The 19896-nt window shown below is 39.3% G+C and overlaps 1 protein-coding gene across 1 annotated transcript; it reads left to right on the plus strand.

Annotated features, from left to right (window-relative positions):
• Positions 1–11086: 11086 nt before the first annotated feature.
• On the plus strand, positions 11087–17744 carry rtn4rl1a (reticulon 4 receptor-like 1a; the record flags this gene model as incomplete). Its single annotated transcript, XM_015019048.1, has 2 exons — positions 11087–11575; positions 12962–17744. Coding segments are annotated over 2 exons (1386 nt in total), but the record flags the coding sequence as incomplete, so codon positions are not given.
• Positions 17745–19896: the final 2152 nt, after the last annotated feature.

A 19896-nucleotide genomic window follows, 5' to 3' on the forward strand; every position in this document is an offset into this window, starting at 1 on the left:
TTAGATCGATGCTCAGTTGGTACTGAAGGCGTCCAAATGTCTCATTTCCACTGAGCAGTAAGGGACAGGTTGGTGCAGTAAGGCACAGGTTGGTGCAGTAAGGCACAGGTTGGTGCAGTAAGGGACAGGTTGGTCCCAAGGGACAGGTTGGTGCAGTAAGGGACAGGTTGGTGCAGTAAGGGACAGGTTGGTGCAGTAAGGCACAGGTTGGTGCAGTAAGGCATAGGTTGGTGCAGTCTGGTATGCTACTTTCTTTGTTTCCATTGTAAAAGTAACCGACCAGTACCGCACTGTTCCTGGGCCACATTCAGCTGTAGATACAGAGGACAATGGTAAACTAGGGTGGAGCTACTGGTGTCACACAACACAGTCCATTGATAGGGGATAGAAAAATATCACTGCTTCCAGTAAGAACAAGACGTACTACAGTACTGAGTCACATAAGTCGTCACATGACTCATTAGGAATTTGGGTTTATTCCTGCCTGCCCAGTGAGAGTCCAACTGACAGTGGAAATGTTCTTCTGAAAACATTGGACCGTAACATAAACTACTCAGTGGATATAAGGCAAGTATGCCAAAAAATACCCCCCACACTATTACACCACCACTCGCAGCCTCAGTTTTTAAATTCCAAATTAAAATGCACAATAATTATTACATAATGTAACTTCTGCCCTGAACAGTTTTGATGATATGCTTCATAGAGTTGAAATTTGAGCCTGTCACAAATGCTTTGCTTTTACACAAGTCCAACATTTTCACTTCAGCTTTTGCAGGACTTTGTTCAGCTGCCTGTCAAAATCGCAGTGATGCACAATTCAGCAAGTATTCCTGTCAGCTGGCTGTTGATTTTTCATTTTGATGCAGCTCTGCTAGTTCACATTTTCTAATTATATTTCTGTTTTTAAAACTATTGGCCCTAAATTTAGATGAGAAAACTAGCTGTGTGGTAATGCCAGAAGTTTGGCCATTGTAAACTTATCAAGATCACATATGAAAAGGCAAACTCTGGTAAATTATGAGCATGCTGCTAAAGCAAATAATAATGATGATGGAAATGTTTTTTTTTATAATTCTCATCACAGAAATGCCTTTTTAATCTATTAATTGTGTAATAATTCTATTCTTCTGTCTCAATTTGTTTTCCAAAGATGCCAGCAATGACACACGTAATAACTGATTCACAGCTTAACATTTTATCTTGATTAAAGTGTGATTGATGTTAATCAAGCATCTAAATATACACATTTGCTATACAGTAGATGCTGAGAAAGATCCTCAAGATAAGTGGGTCGCAATCTGGTTCTCAGGGCTCACTTGTCTTTGTTCCAGCACACATGATTCAGATAATTATATCATCTTCTCATCATAATGTTGTTAAACACATTTAATTGCTTGTTCATTTAAGTTGTGTGTGTTACAGCTGCAACAATTCTAAAAAATTGCAACAGGTCCTGTGGGTTAGGATTCAGAACCGCTGCTTAAGACAAAAGAAATCCGTACTGCAACACCTGAATGTATACATTTAAACTATTTTCATATGCTCTCCAATCTCTGGTTCTGCCACCATGTGGTGTGTTTAACAACACATTTTACATGGGTTCATGAGAAATTAAGTGGAATCCTGTACTGTTTCTCCCACAGCACACAACACAACAGTTGGCATCCTGAGGTGAGTGAATCTTAATCAGGAGTGTCAAACTGTAGCATATGATAAAGCTGATATCTGATCGATTGGAGTAGTTTCTGCATGCATTCCTAAGCAGCACTTCCTATGTCCTCTCTGATAACTTTCTAAGTTGTAAAATTAATCCCACTGATTTTTTTATTTTTATTTTGTCAGATGTAAACATTTTTTGTAGAATGGCTAGGTTGGAGGCTGTTTTGATATTTAATTGAATTTTAAAAAAAGAAAAGAAATGAAATAGAAGTTTCCTTGTGGCAATGTTGGAGGGTCAGGTGAATGGGAGGTGATTTCATCCGTCCCTGTCACCGTCAAAGGAAGAGGACTGTGTGCAAAATTTAACAAAATCAAATTTTTGCTAATTTATATGTAACGGGTAGCAGGGTTCCAGACCTGTTAGCAGCAGATGATGAAGCTAAAAAACAGCATGTAAATGAACACACGAGTGACACAGTCTGTGTTACTCCAATTTCGCTCAGCTTATTTATTAAACAAACCAGCTCATTTTACTATCAATACATCCCAATTTATAGTTCAGTAATTTACTATATTTATAGTCTATGTAGACATATTGCATCATAAACATTAGCTTTCTTAAACCAGAAATAATCCCATCAACATCATATTTTGTCACAATTCCATCAGGTAACATGTAAAGTCTAAAGTCCTACAGGGTTTAGAGTCCCAGTTGACGGCGTTTCAACTAAAAACCTAGAGGTTGGAGTCCTTGTCAAACGGTGTTTTTGACTAAAGTCCCAGAGGGTTAGAGCCCCAGTTAAACGACATTTAACTGAAGTCCTAAAAGGGGTGCGGGTTTTAATGTTTTTATCTTTTTTAATCATTTTCAAAATGTCTTTCTCTTTCTCACTGTTTTTTTCAATGTCACATGCTGTTTTTATTTTAATTATGTGAAGCACTTTGAAATGCCTTGCTGCTGAAATGTGCTATATAAATAACATTTGATTGATTAATGTACTTTCAACTCACTGCACTTTATATGCATACTTAATCACACACAGTGACATTTTATGGGCATGTATGTTAAGCTATTGTAAATTGGCATAAGTATCTTTGAATACAAACTACTTTAAGTGAATGCATTAAATCACATTTTAACCTTCCAAAACTGTGTCCAGAACAGAAATAAACCATGGAGCCTGAAAACAGTACAATACTCATACCATGCAATATATATACATATCCCCACTTCCTTTACAAGCGATTACTGGTAGTAATTCAGTGGTTGCACCTACAAGCCCGCTCTTTGCCAACACTACAGTGTGCGCTAACCAGCTAGCATCATGGCCTGTTGGCTACTTCCTCTAGCCGCTGCTGACTCCGAAACACAACAAAACTTGTCTTATATCTTTAACACATTAACACATTTCCTTAAACATTCCTTGAACAGTACCAAATAATAAAAGTACTCCGTTAAAATAAACTTGAGGGTTATTCTCACCTGAAAAACAGCAGACGCAGTCTGTGTTACTCCAATTCCTCCCAGCTTATGAGAAACGGCAGAGCAACAGGCAGCTCAGTCCCCATGCGCCACCTACCGGTGAAACACCGTTACTGCACCCATCGTCATTAACCCCTGTTACAAAAAAAATAGTTTTTTTATAATAACAAAAACATTTAAAGAAATGCATGCTCTTTTATTTTCACTTTTGTGGGCACACACCAGTGGGCATCACATATACTTTTCCATTTATTATAATTTCTTCTCATAACATGATCAGGGTTTAATGACAAACCATGTTGTACTTTGAGGATTTACAAAAATAGGTAAACTGACACCTGTGATTGTTTTCTAACATGTACAGTATAAACAACAAAAGTGGATATAAATACAGAAGACTGCTTTATTATTTCTTTAAAAATAAAATCTCAGTCCTTCAAAATGTTGACTTTGGAAATCACTTTATAGAAAGGAATCTCAGTGGATGAAAGGTACAATTACAGCAGAATAAATGCGCTAGTGTTGACAGGACAAAAAAGTAGAACCCAAAGTGTGTGTCTTAAATGTCCTACAGTACAACTTTACCTTCTAGGTTGCTCTAAAACAATCTAACAGAACCAAAAATGAAGACAAATCTGTTGTTTTATCTTCTCAGTAAAGAGGTTTCTTCTTTCATGCTGCTTGAATGCTTTTGTCTGGGGTCACAGGAGGAGGACTTTGAACAAAAGTACCTATGAACAACACCAAACAGTAATTTGTCGGCCCAAACAAATCAGCGATGCAGAGCTGTTGGTATTGACCTGATTTGTCTCCAGTATGAAGATGGATGTAAAGGTTATGTACTGTGATACATGAGAAGGGAGGATTATTTGCTGCAGACATTTTTCAGCTGTGTCGTCGAAGCAATGGCGCCATTTAAATCTCTCATTAACTCTGCTAGAGATTTATTATCATTTGAATGAGCAACGCTAAATGATCTTAGGGATTATACTAAGCTAAATCAACCACTAACAAGAGGGAGAAGCATCTATATTGAGCATCTGAACTATAACTGCACTTCTCTCTTCTCGCATCCCAGCATATTCTGTGCTATTTTACAATTTTTTGTATATTTTACATCTTCTTTTGACTTCTGTTTTGCTGCACTTTTTTTCTTAAACATCCCACCACTGCTGCTAATTAGTGTTGATTGTCTATATCTGCTTGTGGGTGTACTTGCCTGCAGCTTGGATCTGTGGAAACCTAAAGAACACACATTTTGTTTCCATTAAATGCTTTTTCCCCTTGCTTCTGTGACAGTGCAGCTTTGCAATGACTGAGAGCTTTGCAGGTGTTTATCTGAATCACCCTGCAGAAGGTCACAGTATTAGATGCCAATTCATCGGAAGTCACAGTTGTGTTGTTCGCCAAGCAGACAGACATTCACACACCTACCTATATAATGGTCTCTGCTTCACAGTACATCCCTGTCATCCTCGTCTTCTTTTTTTAGCTACAGTCTCACTCGATCTGCTCTTTTTCCCTCCCACACCGCTGCATTGTGCCTCTCTCCTCCTGCCTATGCTTTCATGTTATAAGAGTTCTTCATTCCCTTTGAGCCTTATATTGCCTGTTCCTACTCTCTCCGGCTGCTTTCCCTTTACTTCTCCTTCCTTCTCTTACTTTCTCCTTGTGTTTACCGGAGTGAGTGGCAGGTGTCTCCTGCAGATGCCAAACTGTTCGTGGAAGGCGGTTGTGTCGACGGCCTGACAAGCAACGTGTGTGCTTGCGCTGCTTTGCCCCCCCTCCCTGTGCTTTTCACTCTGTGTGTGTTTGTGTGAGCACATTAATGACTGGTGTGGAAGAATGAGAGTAAGTGAAAGAATGGGATCTTGTAATTGAACCCTAGCTGTGCTTGACGAAGCTTTTAGCAAATATCTTGTCAGGAAAGCTGAGATGAAAATTTAGACAAAAAAGCTGAGGGGAATGGACTCTCGGATTAGAGAGAGTTAGACACGCCAGCCAGGCATGTATACCACATAGAAGATGAAAAGACGTCATGATTTGCTTTATTGTAAGAGGACAGTTTTTCTGTTCCCATTTGCTGGGAGATTGTTTAAATCATGTCATATTACTACCAAAACCTGCAATGGTGGGATTATATTTGTCAGCACAAAGTAGTGGATAGTTGTGAATTAAAGAAGGAAATGTGTGTTTCTCTAAGATCTTGTAAATAAGAACCTGAACAATGCAGGGTGTGTATTTTTTTCAGTCCCATCTATCCCCTAAACAAAATCCAATGCCATTAATTGTCCGAGAATAAATTAAAAAGTTTAAAGCATGGTTAGGTTATAGCAAAACAGTTGTAAGAGTGTGGTATAACCGCACATTGCGTAAGACGTAGCCGTATGCATACAGGACAGTATTGGATAGGACACATGTTCCTGTGCACTACTTTGTGTTCGTCTGTAAAATAAAATCACAATGGCCTACATGGAAGTTTTGTGGTTGCAATACGACAAAATCCAAAAAGAAAAACTTTTGCAAAGCATTGTGTCTGAAATTAGCTGGTTTTATGTTGTTTTGATAACTCCAAACTGCTTTCGAATTTCATGCATAAAATTTCAAGTTCTTCCAGAAGGCATAAACAAGAGTGTCATCGACTCTCCTTTTAACAAGACATGGAGTGTGAAAAATTAGCATTTTTGGAAAAAATGTGTTCTTTTTCTTCTAGTTTAATATAAGAACATTCCTCCTACAAATGAAACAATAATAATCGGAAGGTTAAATATTCATTTACTGTAGGATTAGCATAGCATTAGAAATTCCGAGCTTTCTGTAGCCAAATCTAAAGTTAACACGGCTGCTTATACAATAATGTCAGAGATCTAGAAGGTGCTTTATTTTTCCATCCTATATGTTTTCAATGCTGTGGTTGCATCTGTGACAACTTAATTGAAAAAAATGGTGTCAATGACACACTGTAAGGTCTGCAAAGAGAAAAACGGTTTCTGAGTAGGATTGACCTCACAGTTTTTGATCCAATCCAACTCCTTTGAGATGAGGTGGAGACTTCCAATGAGAACATCCAGCACGAGTGTCCGACCCCACTAATGCAAATCCTCGCAGCCAGGCTCATACTTCTTATGAAAAGCTTTCCAAGAATAGGGAAATCCGTTATAGCAGCAGATTATTTTCTCCCCTCCAAGTATTTTTCTGGGCATTTTAAGCTTTAATAACAGACAGCTGAGAGAACACAGTAACTGAATATGAGAAAGATGAAGCATAGCAGCAGACTGGAGCTATTTCCTTCCTTTACTGCCTCCCACACCTGTTTCAGGGAAACCGAATTGCAAATGATTCACAGCAAATATAAAACAATAATGTTGAGTCACAAAATGCCTTTGATACAGGACCTGCTTCTGAAAATATTTTAGTTTAAATGATTTTCAAAATGAGCTGTCAAATGAGCATCTTTACCAAAATATACACAAATCACAAAGTGAATCTAACACCAAGTCGTTTGGAAAATGTGCTGTTAAATTATCAAAGCTTGAGAGGTTTCTCATGTTGGAGTAGCATCAGCCTAACGATTTCAGGTGCAATTAATGGTGCGTCTTCACGGTGGAGATGAAGAGAATATAAAAGTAAACAAAAATATTCAATTTATTTACAAAAAAGTTAATATCTTCTGGGATTTTTATTGCTTATCAAACCTCATGTGTAAAGGTAATTACTTCCAGGTGGATTTTTAAATTGATATTCAGCAAACTGAGGAAAATGAAGAGCATATTGAGGCATAGTAAAAGTAAACATTAACTGCAGGAGTCTTTTTGAATGGGCATAGTCTTCTCTTTTCTGATGATTGAAGTTGATTTTAGACTCAATTAGGGTGCCACTAGCTGTGCAGAAAGTACAGAGGAGAAAGGTTGAAAGTTATTGCATTTCCATCCATAACTTTCAACTCACACATTTTGCAAGGAGCAGCTGTTTTCTTGTCCAGCTGGAAGTTTATCTAAACCAATAAAACAATCTAAGGGACTGTTTCTGAATCCTCATCCTCAGGGCCCACTGTTATTCATGTTTCAGATGTGGCACTGCTCCAACACATCTGATTTAAATGGTTGCATTACATCCTCAGCATGCTATCAACTCCTGCAGAAGCCTGATAATCACTCACTTATTTAAGTAAGTCATGCGGCAGCTAGGGACTTATGGGCCCTACGGATCAGGAATGAGAACCAATGAAGTGAGTCGGGGATGTCATGCAACTTCTTGATGTGTCCCACAGCCAATACAGTTCTAATAAATGATTGATTATTTTCTCATGGACTTCAGAGTCCATCTAGTTAGCTTAGTTATTTATTACTTAGACGTAGTTATTTGTCTCAGGTGTGTTTGCAGGGAGAGACTCATCTATAAGTTTATATAAGTCTATTTGGATTCAACCCAAGTCTCTTCTGCTTTTATCAACTCTAAGGTTAGTCATTTTGTCACATGGCTACTCCACATTTCTGTTTTCTATTTTTAACCACGTTCACATTCATCGCAGACTTCCTGCAGCAATTCAATTTTCTACAAGAGAAATTATTAATGAACAAATGTTTTAACAACAACATGTTGGCACTGTTCTCGATAGCAGAGCCATGTCCTATGAAACAGCTTCCATGACAAATATCGCAATCTCCGCTTTCCATGTTTAAACATCTGCAGTTAATTTACAAGAAGAGATGAACATCAGTCAGCAGACGTTTCCTCAGATGGCACACAATAACTTTGTAATGTCAGATTAAGAAAGCAGAGAGATGTTCGATATGGAAAGGATGAGTGGGACAAAGTGGAAGTCAGATAGAAATGATGAAGAAAAAATTTAACCAAAAAAAAAAAAAATGCATGACTGCAGGGATCAACAAACGACAGTCAGGGACTGAAACCAATTGGAAATGCAAACTTATGTTTAGAGCTCTTATTATAAGCATGTGCCAAGCAGATTTCCACTGGAGACAATTTATTTAATAATTATAACAGATACAGTGGAGAAACTGTCTTCTTATATCCAGTTTGTAAAATCAGATGATGGATGAAAAAAAATGGGACACGACTAACATAGAGCCCACTCGGTTTAGATTACATTCCTTACAATATATGAGTCATTTATATAAAGCTTTTTCCATGAGAAACTGAAAGACATACACAATCTATGGCTCGTAGCCTTCTGCACACAGTTCTGATACAAACAGTGGTTTTACACCTAATTAGCAGACACAGCAGGAGAGATGGAGCAGAGGATGAAGATAAAGCGGGAGAGGAAGACAACTGTTTTGGATAATGCAGCAATAGACGCAAAACAAACAGGCACACAGGACTGAACCGGCTAAACAAAAGAGAAGAGAGAACAGAGCGATTAAATCCTGACAGCCTGCAGGGATGAATACCTGCTATGTATTTATTTTTCATTGAAAGCAAATGATCACCTAGCCAAGAGACCCATGAGACTAATAAATATAGGTGTGTGAAACCGATAAAAGAAAAGAGTAGCAGTAGATGATATGAGGCGTAAATGGTGTTTCACTGATTATATTCCTATTAATCGCCTATCAGTCCGTTTTTAAGCTTTCTATTAGTCTATGAATACAAAAACATCACATGTTTGTCTTCTGATGTGTCTTCGAGGCATTTGTTTGATTTGCATGATGTCGGTACATCAATGCACATCGCATGGGTAAGCTGCGCATCTGTGCAGAAACCATTAAGGCTAAATGATTTCTACAGGTTTTGGAGGAAGTTGTTCTACAAACCAGATGGCATCTTTTGTCTTCCATGTGAGATTGTGGCAAAGTACATCTGCAGCTATCACAACAGCAGTGTGGCTGTACTTCAGCAGCAAGTACACAAAACATGTTTCACTTTCAAAGCACTTACTGCCATCAGTTCTCAAACATGAGGTGGTGGTCCAGATCCTTGATGAATTTTACTTAGCAGCTATTAGACATGACCTTTGTAGCACTTCTGTAGTCAGACTAACAACTCCAGGTAGTTTCACATTATAAGACGATTAACAAGCTATTTGAGTTTCATGGTCTTTGTGCTAATGTCATAATGAAAAAATGCACTAGGAAGCAGGTTTTATTGACTTTAGATGAGGATGGAGGACCGTTTTAGCTCCACTCATTCAAAAGTTTTCTAACTCTGGTTGGCATTTAGACTTCTTATGAACACAAAACAAACAACAAATTGTGACTTTTTTAAGTTTTAGCTCAGATGTTTATGGAGTATTTAGTAAATTTTTGTATTGCCCTAACTTTTTTGAGTTAGGGTAATAAAAAAGTTGGTTACCCTGGAGATTAAATGAATGCTAATGGAAATTTGCTTATCACTGACTTGTTGCTGCTGGTTGAAAAACAAACCATCCGAAGATGAGAGACCATTTCGATTCATTGTAAATGATTAATATTTGTATATAAACATAGATAAATTACTTGCTTGTTTACTTTGTGGTTGAGTATATATAATATTTTGTTTTATGTAAACTTTAAATTGAAATGTTCAGCAGATAGACAGCTGAAACTGACACACGCTCTGCTGAAGGTTTTAAAACAGTTTAGTTGTTGGAATTATTTATTGTTAACTCTAAATAATTCATTAATATTCCAGAATAAGCTTGTCCAAACACACAAATAATTAAGTAGTTGTTGTTCGACCACTCTAATAATACATATTCATTAATTCATGCAATAAGAAAGTGTTGAAAAGATGTTGGCAAAAAGACATGGTAAAACAATAAGATTATATCAAGACTGCAGCTGTTGTTGTTTTTCTGTTAACTTCTTCTGAGGAAAAGGTCATTTGTCAAACGCAACATATGCCTCGTCACAGACGTACTGACAAACATTACCACATACACATTATGTTACCAGGTCGCGCATTTGTGGGATTATACTCTGGAGTCCTCTCCTGACATTTGAGAACATGTTGTCCTTTAATACAGCACCACTGTGGCATCTGTCAATCACATCTGCCGATTACTGAGGATGCTCATAATGCAATGGCTACTAATCCGAGTGCTATTAGAAAGACCAAACATGTATATGTTTTAACTGATAAAAGGATCTGTGCTGTGGTTTCAAATGAAATAGGGCGGACAGCGTATGCCCCCACGGAGCTGGACGAATGATGTTCAGGTTGGATTTTTATCTCTGGCTCAATCCAGATCTTACTCCCAGATCAGTGTCTCTCCAATCTATGCTCTTTCCACCCTCTTTTTTTTTCTTTTCTCGCTCTCTATTTCCAGCTCTAAGAAACATCAAACACTGAAATGATCCAAGGCAAGCAAAAAAAAAAAAAAAAAAATCAAAAAAATATAAAAATAAATGAGTGAGATGAGGGGAATCTGATAGGAGAAAAGTAATACCCACTTCAGAGGCCTGCTGCAGATCATTTCTACCCCCCTCCTAAGCCTTCTCAGGCCCCCTCCTTTATTCGCCCTCCCTCCTCGTTCCTTCTTGGTTTCCCCTTATTGTGGGAACACATTACAGGTGTGCTGCGTGTTCACTTGTAAGCAGGAGAAACATTGATTTTCTGTCAGTTTTGGTGGATAACCAAAGGATATAATGCTGTGCATGTTAGGCAGCCGGGTACGCAGCGCTGTCACGACTGTTGCAGGGAATGTGAACATAGAGATGTACGTACCTCTCTTATAACTGTACCACCAAACGATGACATTGAAAGTCTGGAGCATATTTATATTTTTCAAGGAATGCCTTGTATTTTTTTGAGGATTTTATTTTTGGAAAGGTAGGCAAACCCATTGAGAATAGTTGAAATGTTGAGTGAAAATCTTGTCAGGAGTATATCTTTCCTCCTGCATTGAACAGTCTCCATTTTAAATCCTTGCAAACCAGCATTATCAAGTGTTTCATTCAAGATGTGCCTGATAATAGAATCTCTGCTGTCTGAATTTCATTAACTCTCCTCTCTTTCCCTTTTGTTCGCTCAGGTTATGGCGGGGTGGAGTTGCTGCTGGTGCTGTGGGGCCTGGATCTCTCTATGCCCTGCCCCCGCCACTGCATCTGCTACACTTCACCTAGCACCGTTTCCTGTCAGGCTCACAACTTCCATGCCGTGCCCGAGGGCATCCCCGCTCAGAGTGAGCGTGTCTTCTTGCAGAACAACAAGATCCAGCGGCTGCTCCGCGGCCACTTTTCGCCCACTACCACCATGCTGTGGCTGTACTCGAACAACCTCTCCTACATACAGCCGTCCACGTTTCACGGCTTTGACCGGCTGGAGGAGCTCGACCTGGGGGATAACCGGCACCTGAAGGCTGTCGCCTCAGACACCTTTATGGGTCTGGGTCGGCTTCACGCGCTGCACCTGTACCATTGTGGCCTCATCAGTCTGCCTCCAGGGATCTTTGCTGGTCTACATAATCTTCAGTATCTCTACCTACAGGTGCTTGGATAACTGCCCATTTTTAATCTCTACGGCTAAATGTTACATCTGCATTCCTTATACAGTAGTGTTTTATGGACCTACTGCAAGACATTTGACACTAATGAAATGCTAACAGCAGATAAGTTAATTTACCCACAGAAGCTTGACCATGCAAAGCAGCACCAAGATAATTAAATACACAAATCATTGCCTAATGTCCATGACATGTTTTCTGTTCTATTATACTAACCTAACTACTTTTTTATGTATTCTCCAAATTTTGCTGAAAATATCTATCATTCTGTTTTAACCCTTTCATGCATGAATTATGATCCTTTGTGTCAGGATTTTTTATTTTTCCATTTTTTAAAAAAATTCTAAAGGCATAAAAAAGGTAGCAAAATTTTTTTTTGTAATTTTTAAAATGTTTTTAATTTTTTTTTTTTTTAGGTGATCAATTGTAATTTTCTCCAAATACAAAGTTGTTATTTGAAAAATACATCAATAGTATTGTTCTTTAGGGGTCATCTGATGTCACAATATTTTTTTTTTACCTGCAAGAGTCGTCTATAGTAGAAGGAGGGACCGGGTCAGTCGGCAGGCTTTTTTGTCTGTCGGCCATATTGGATTTAACAAAAAAAAATTTCTTGCATTAGCAGCTGATGGCCAGTAGTTGATAGTGTATTTTATGATGCACTTCATAAAATACACTTCAGTGGTCTGTGTGCATTTATAACATAAAAATCCACAAGAAGCACAAGAAAATGGCTTTTAGACAGCTGTCCACTATCCACTATAGTGACCACTATGCATGAAAGGGTTAAAAATATAATTTAATCACCAACATTGTTTAGTAAGGGAAACAGCATTTTAATCTATCAAGTACCCAGCAAATAACAGGATTAAAGTCAGATCCTCATATACAAATGTTTACACTTTGTGCAATTGGTCATGAAATCTACAAAAAAGTCAAACCAGTTTATTTGACATGACTGTTTTTTACCGATTCCTCAAACTGAACCAAGCACACAAAGACAAGCAGCAAATCATTTTAGTAACCTCCAACACAGCTCAGAATATTTTCTAGCCTCTGTGAGCTGCAGAGATTACCAGTAATCCTGCAAACCTGCAGAGTTAATCTTTTCCCTGGAATTTATGGAGTACAAGTTTGTGAATGTAATCTGTAGAACAAAACAAGCATTTATGTTGTGGCCTAATCCAGAAATATTATGTTACTATAACACGTGAGGTCAGCAGACTGCTAAAGATAAATCTTATTTCAAAACTTATTCCAATAAAGAATATTACTCATTACTGGAATTAACATAAAGGCTATTAAATGATGAATGAACTATAACTAATTTCAGATTCCCTTTTTGTCTTTCTTCCTTCATTATTTTCCAGGATAACCAATTAGAGTTCTTAGAGGATGATTTATTCATCGACCTCCTGAACCTGAGCCATCTCTTCCTGCACGGGAATCGGCTTTGGAGTCTTCGCCAGAACACTTTCCGAGGATTGGGCGTCTTGGACCGGCTCCTTCTGCACCAGAACCGAATCCAGTGGGTTGATCGGCAGGCTTTCCATGACCTTCGTCGTCTCACCACGCTCTACCTGTTCAATAACTCCATCACTGAGCTATCCGGTGCCACCCTGATGCAGCTGCCAGCCTTGGAGTACCTGCGTCTAAATGACAATCCCTGGGAATGTGACTGCAAGGCGTTATCCCTCTGGGACTGGCTGCGAAGGTTTAGGGGCTCCACATCCACTCTGATCTGCGTTTCACCGCCGGAGTTGGCAGGAAAGGATATGAAGATGGTGAAGAAGGAAGAGCTACCCAGCTGCTTGTCGAACGAGGGTCACAGAAGAGGCAACTCTGGAGGGGAGATGGAGCATGGAGACTCTTTAAACCACCTAAACCGCCACAGAATCCATCACAACCATCATCAGCGGCCGTACCTGCCGCATGGGGACCAGTACAGCTTGCCTTCGCCCTCACCCCTGCCGCGTCCACCGAAGGGAAGCCGCAAAAACTGTACCCGCAGGGGCCGCAAGGGAAAAGGGGGGCTCAATGAGGTACAGGTACTTCAGGAGGGGGATGAGAAGGACTACTCTCCAGATGGAGGTAAATACGATATGTCTGCATCCTCAAGAAGGAGAAACAAGTGCATCCCCAGAACTTCTGTTGGTCCACCAAGTGGAGTCCAGAGAGCTAATAACACTGGGTCCCACACAGTGGCATTTATTCCCTGTTTGTCATCAGCTCTGTTTCTGTCAATCTATTTTATGATCCTGCGCTGAAACAGAACCCAGACACTTATGTGCTAATGATGCAACCTTATTATTAATTCTCCTAAAAAAACAAACAAAAAAAAAACCCTGTCCTGGCTATATAAGGAGACATGTGGACAACCAAGTGTGTACTTGACACTGTTTTGGGAACATTGTGAAGTATTCCTGCGGTAAAAATGCAGGGATTCTTGTGTCAAAAGATGGAAGTCAGGGAGCAAAACTCAGCCCACTGTTTTGATGATGTCAGCATAGAAACAACAGGGAAACTTCTGTCTCTTTGGCATCAGTCACTTCATCAAATTTATGTACTCATGAAAACTGTACAGCCTCATGAGCCAATTATTCATTCAAATTACAGTGAGAGCACACAGTAAGTATCAAAACAGTTAACCCTCTTGACTCAGTAGTGCTCTCACAGCACAGCCTTGATCTGTCACTCACACTAGGACAAAGACAGTCATTTAAAGCTGTCTCTTTGCTCACTCAACAGCACCTTAAGATCAAGAAACAAAGTACCGCAGACACTGGTGGCAGGAAAATGAGTCATTGTGAAGAGTTTCAGCGGTAATAGCTGTAATCACTATCAATCCGCCGGCAAATTGGCTCTGCACCCACGTCTCACAGCAGTTTTAATGCACATCTGTACACTTTGGCATCTAAATAATACAGCTGAAATTGTCACACAACAATATAGCTGTCAGTTCGTCAAAGCAGTCCAGTCGAAAGCTATCATTTGTCCTCAACTTTGCATACCAACCTAAAAGCCATTCCAAGCCAACAAATCATTCTAAAAGCCAACTGGTCTCATTCAGCATCCTAGAGTGAGTGAATATTTCTGAGAAACTGTTGTGTAACTGTGGGTGTAAAGTGGAAAAGGAAAATAAATACTCTAAAGCCATGTGGATACAACAAAGCTAGATAAAAAGAGTGCCTAATGGGAGCCAGTTATCCTATGAACAACATCTGGAGGCAAGAGACAATTTCATTCACTGCAACTTCTCTTGGTTGAGCACCTCTCTGCAGGCTTAGAAAAAGCAGGGGATTTAGTCTCAGTCATAAAACTTCTGATTCACTGAAAGTGATGTGCACTTCCCTCTGTAACACAATGGAGGTTTGTGTATCATTCAAAGCACCATTCAGTCCAAACTGTCACAGGAAACAGATTCTGTGTCAGAGGTTTGATCAGCCTCTGTTGAGTAAAAAGCAAGGTCAGAGTGTGTGACGAATGAAGGAGCTTGCGGACTGCTCCTCTCTGGTTTAACAAGGACTTGTTGATCTTCAAGCCTGTTTGAAGAGTTGGATTTTATCGCTGCTAGGTCTGAAGAGAGGAAATCCCTATGACATGTGGAGGCTATGTGCTCTTCTCCAAGAATTACCCATGAAAAATGAACAGTGGGATACAGCACACCCTTTGATAACAGAGCGGTTCAACAGTGGTCTTCCCCTGGAAAGTAAAAAAAAAAAAAAAAAGACCAACCACCGTCACAGCTCACTTCAAACCCGGGACTCTCATTTGTTTTTTTTCTCTAGACATCTGTGCAGCTCACCGTGGAAACTGATAACACAAATCATAATTTCATAATTTTCTACAGCAAAACAAAGAATTGTTGTCTTTATTTGAACTAGCTGCTCCTCATAAGTAGGGATGCACCAATAAATTGACACGTGACAGGAAGTGGACAGTTTTCAGATCGAATACCTCCAGTAGGCTACCAGCCATTTGGGAACTCAAATTTGGTTATTGCTCTGGTTGATCTCCAGAGATCACTCAAAAGTACAAAAGACTCAAAGTTAGCTATTCTCAGGATCAAGTTTAAAAATAAGACAAGAACAAAAAATAAGAGTAAGCACAAAGATCGAAGAAGCAACACTTTTTCTGTAAGCAACACATCTGTAATTATTTCTTTTGAAAGAGGGAGAGTTTGATTTTCAGCTGATAACAGAAAAGCTGAACAGAGTCCAGAAAAACTGCTTCATTTTATCCTTTTGAATATTCTACCCTGGTCTGTTATCTTGGCTGCCTTTTGGAAATCTCAGTTAAAGGGACAGTTTGGATTGTTTAAATTAGCAGTAACAGCTGTCTTTCCTGTTGTAGACAGATTCACCCAAGGTGAATAAATTCCCAAAGTGAGTCAAATTAACCATTTGTTTTAACTTATTTTCTGTGGTTAAAAACAATCAAAACTAAAAATGAGCGAGAGAAACCTATGTTAGCAACTAGATTGTCACATTACCCTGTTGTTGATGACAGTGAATTGGGAAGAAGTAGTTCCTCATTGACCCCCTGGTTCATGTCGGCCAGCAGTCAATAGATGAGAGGTGGAGTCCATTGACTACTGGAGTAGAAACCCTTCAGGTGAGCCAGAGGTAGTAAGTGGGTATTGAAGATGTATAGACTGCAAGGAAGAACATTACTGCAGTTTTTCTATCCTTTTGTTCCTGAGAGATAATTCATCCACATCAGGAAAACAGCAAGCCTGTTTTCACTGTGCATCCATAAAAAACACAATCTTGCTTTAAAAGATACCTTTGTGCTCATGATCTGAGTACCATTTAAAGAAACATGAGCTGACAGTAGCATTGAATAAATTTTGGTCTAATATATGTTAGTGATCCATTCATTGTGTTTCATAAGCATGTGGAGCTGTCCACTTTTCTACTAGTGGAGGGAACCTAATCACTTACTAAAAACTATCTCTGTAAGGCAGTTCACATTCTCTTACACGGAGATTTTTGTTTTTTTCAGGGTAGTCATACTAATTGGTAATATCAGATGCTAAACACAGTTTAAAATGTGAACTCCATTATTATTGTGTTACTTTGGCCCTGAAGCGCAAACCACTTCAACAGATCACTACACACAACAACCTATTCAAAAACATGACATTAACTAAGCATGTTATTCTAACATTCATTCTCTGTCTTTGTTTAGATTAGCAGACAGAGTCACAGTGCTATGCATCGCCCAAACTGCAGAAACCCCCCCAAAGCTTCGCGGTTTGTCCCAACTCAAAATATTCTTGGATAGCCGTAGCTACGTAGACATGAAGTCTCCTGAGTATTCATGTCTATGGGTAGCTATGTTATTCTTCTTTTTTGTTTTATAATGGCGGATCACAAACGCCTTCAAGGTGCATACTGCCACCTACTGTAAGTGAGTGTGCAGCATCATTAACATGCATCAAATTCAGTTTTTTCTGGTATCTTGTATAATGACGATAAATGGGTAATGTTTTCAGTAGCTATATTTGCGTCATTGGTAACATTTGTATTTTCAATAAATACGAATGTCCTGCGCTAAAACCAGAATAATTTCCGGTTCTAACGTCAAAAGAGGAATCGCCCAATCAGATATATATATATATATATATATATATTTATTAATTTGTAGTTGTATTTTTCAATTTGTGGCCTTTGGAGGAAAGTACCAGCACTCCTCATGACCCCACAAGGGAATAAGTGTGTTGAATAATGGATGGACAGATTTTTCCTTTTGTAGTTGTATTTAGGGATTTGTTGATGTGTTTTGCACTTCAGGGCCACCATAGTTTGTCTTTGGTTGAAAAACAATCACAAATCTTTTAACAGCTGTGTCACAAACACAGTCAGACATCCCCAAATGTGCTCCAAGTGTAAATCATTTTCACCACTCTAGGCAGGAAGACTAGAAAAAAACATTTTAAACGCTGTTATCTAACTAAAAATAGGAATGAACTAAAATCAGTGTCAGATATTAGCTCTCCAAAGGTGGAGATCAGATAAGCCTCAGAATTATGACTGGTGCATCTCTACTTATAATCAAACAATAATTAAGCAAAAAATAACACAGTTATGACAGGTCATTTAAAACAAAAAAGCACAAAAATTGAGATCTGGTTTACAGACTACCCCAAAACAAACAGGCTCGTATTGGACTCCAGAGGCAGGGGCCATATTTGTACCCCCGCTTGTGTGTGTTTCCCGCTGAGCCCCACCTTTTCGTGTCTATCTATCTCGATGTCGGGAACATTGGGCGGCCTGTCACTATAGTGTCACTGTCCTGACAAATAGGATTATAGGTCCCTATACCAGTGAACTTTGTTTGTGCTGCTGTAAACCAAGAGGTGATGTAAATTGTGTCCGTTTATTCCTGTGAGAATGACTTTTGTAATAAAACAAAAATGAGAAAAAAAAAGAGAGAAGTGGAGAAGCGAGACTGTTGTGTCTCGCTTGTTCCCATGAAAAATGTACAGGGAGCTGAAGGCTGGAACTTTGTTATTTTTTTAATATTCTTATAATTGTTTTCTTTTTGGGGTGGGGGGACTTTCAGTCTTTTTGATTTGCTGAGTCACTCAAGATAAACAGCACACTGCAGTGTCCTATGTGCTCCTCCTCCTTATCTTTTTCCTTACGTTCTATTCGTCATCCTCTTTCTCCATCTTTCCTCCTCGTTTCTCTTTCCCTTCTCATCTTCCTGTGCCGCCATTCTCTCTTTTCAATAAGCACACACACACACACACGCACACACACATCTGTGTATTATTTTTCTCTCTTCCTTTGTGGAGCCCAAATGTTTTCTATGTGGTTATCAAACAATGCCAGACTGAAGCTGTTTATAAATAACATTAAACAGATAGTGTCCTCAAACGGCTGAGGTGGTCTCTGTTTGTTTGCCTCCTTTTGTTCGAGCAAGCGTGCACATCTGTCCGAGTGTGTGGTTAATAGACATACCTCTAAATGAGCCCTGAGGCTGCATGATAAGGAAATGAAAAGAAAGAAAATCATCAAAAACTAAAAGGCAATAAAAAAATCATAATTGAATATGTGCATTCATCTGCTGCAAAAGAGGAAAAATACATCGGCATTTAACAAAGATAGATGTCGCCCCCCTCATGTCCTACTTTTGGCCACACACTTAGCAGCCTCATATGAAATATGCATCAGAGCAACTGTCAGGACACACACGCTCACATAATACACACGCCTGTCGAGGTGTATCAGCTGTGACGATTAAAGGGCGGCGTCTCGTGTCAGGTCAAGGTAAGGTCACGTAAGGCACTGGGATGTGATTGTTTCCTCATGCTTTATATTCATGTGTTTGTCCACCATGTAGGCCCGCCTGTCACAGCACATCCAGCCTGACAGCCGGTTGGGCTGCAGAGTGCAAGTGGTGCGCCTCTGAGAAAGTATCACTGCTCCGTTTGTAAAACAAAGCTGACAATGGGGAGAGAAGGAGAATGAGTGAGGACATAAAGACAGAGGGGTGCAGTTATCTGTGGAAGAAGTCTGTGAAGTAGTTATCAGTGCCAAACAGACCAGCAGTAGCCTGGGGAGAGGAAGTGAACCTAGCAGGGCAGTGCTTGGTTGTATGCACTGAGTGTCTGGGTGAGGCTCTGACCAGAACAAGGTGTGCAGCTGACACTCATTAGTAAAAATACATATTCATAAAAATAAATCATAATCAACATTTTTAAAGCACACAAGTAATTTTATAAACAGCACTGTCATTTTATAGCAACACTTTACTAACGGCATGAAATGTATTTGCCCCCACTGGGAATTTTACTGTTTATCGCATCCAAATGTTTGCGATCAAACACATTTTAAGATCAAAGATAAAACCAACAGAATGCAAAAAGGAATTTTTAAATGATTTCATTTATTAATTTAAAGTCTCACAGGGGACCAGATGACTCAACCAAGCACAGATTCAAAACATTTATTAAAAATCAGAATGGTCACACAAACGTCCAGGAGAGATCAGGTCGAGAAAAAGAGATTAGAGACTGAAGAGTTAAGTTCAGACTGTCACCAGGTCAGAGGTCTTCAAATCCAGGCCTCGAGGTCCAGTGTCCTGCAACCTTTAGATGTGTTCCTGGTCCAACACATCTGAATTACCTCCTCAGTTCTCCAGACTCCTGCTAGTGACCTGATGATGTGACTCAGGTGTGTTGAAGCAGAGACACTTCTAAAAGTTGCAGGACACGCGTCCTTGAGGACTGCAGTTGAAGAAACCTGCTCTAAATGATGAATCAGCCACTTGGCTAATGAACTTATGAACCTTGTAG

Source organism: Poecilia latipinna, unplaced genomic scaffold (genome assembly GCF_001443285.1).
Source record: "Poecilia latipinna isolate Pla-1442-1.1 unplaced genomic scaffold, P_latipinna-1.0 Scaffold2361, whole genome shotgun sequence".
Taxonomy (NCBI): Eukaryota; Metazoa; Chordata; class Actinopteri; order Cyprinodontiformes; family Poeciliidae; genus Poecilia; species Poecilia latipinna.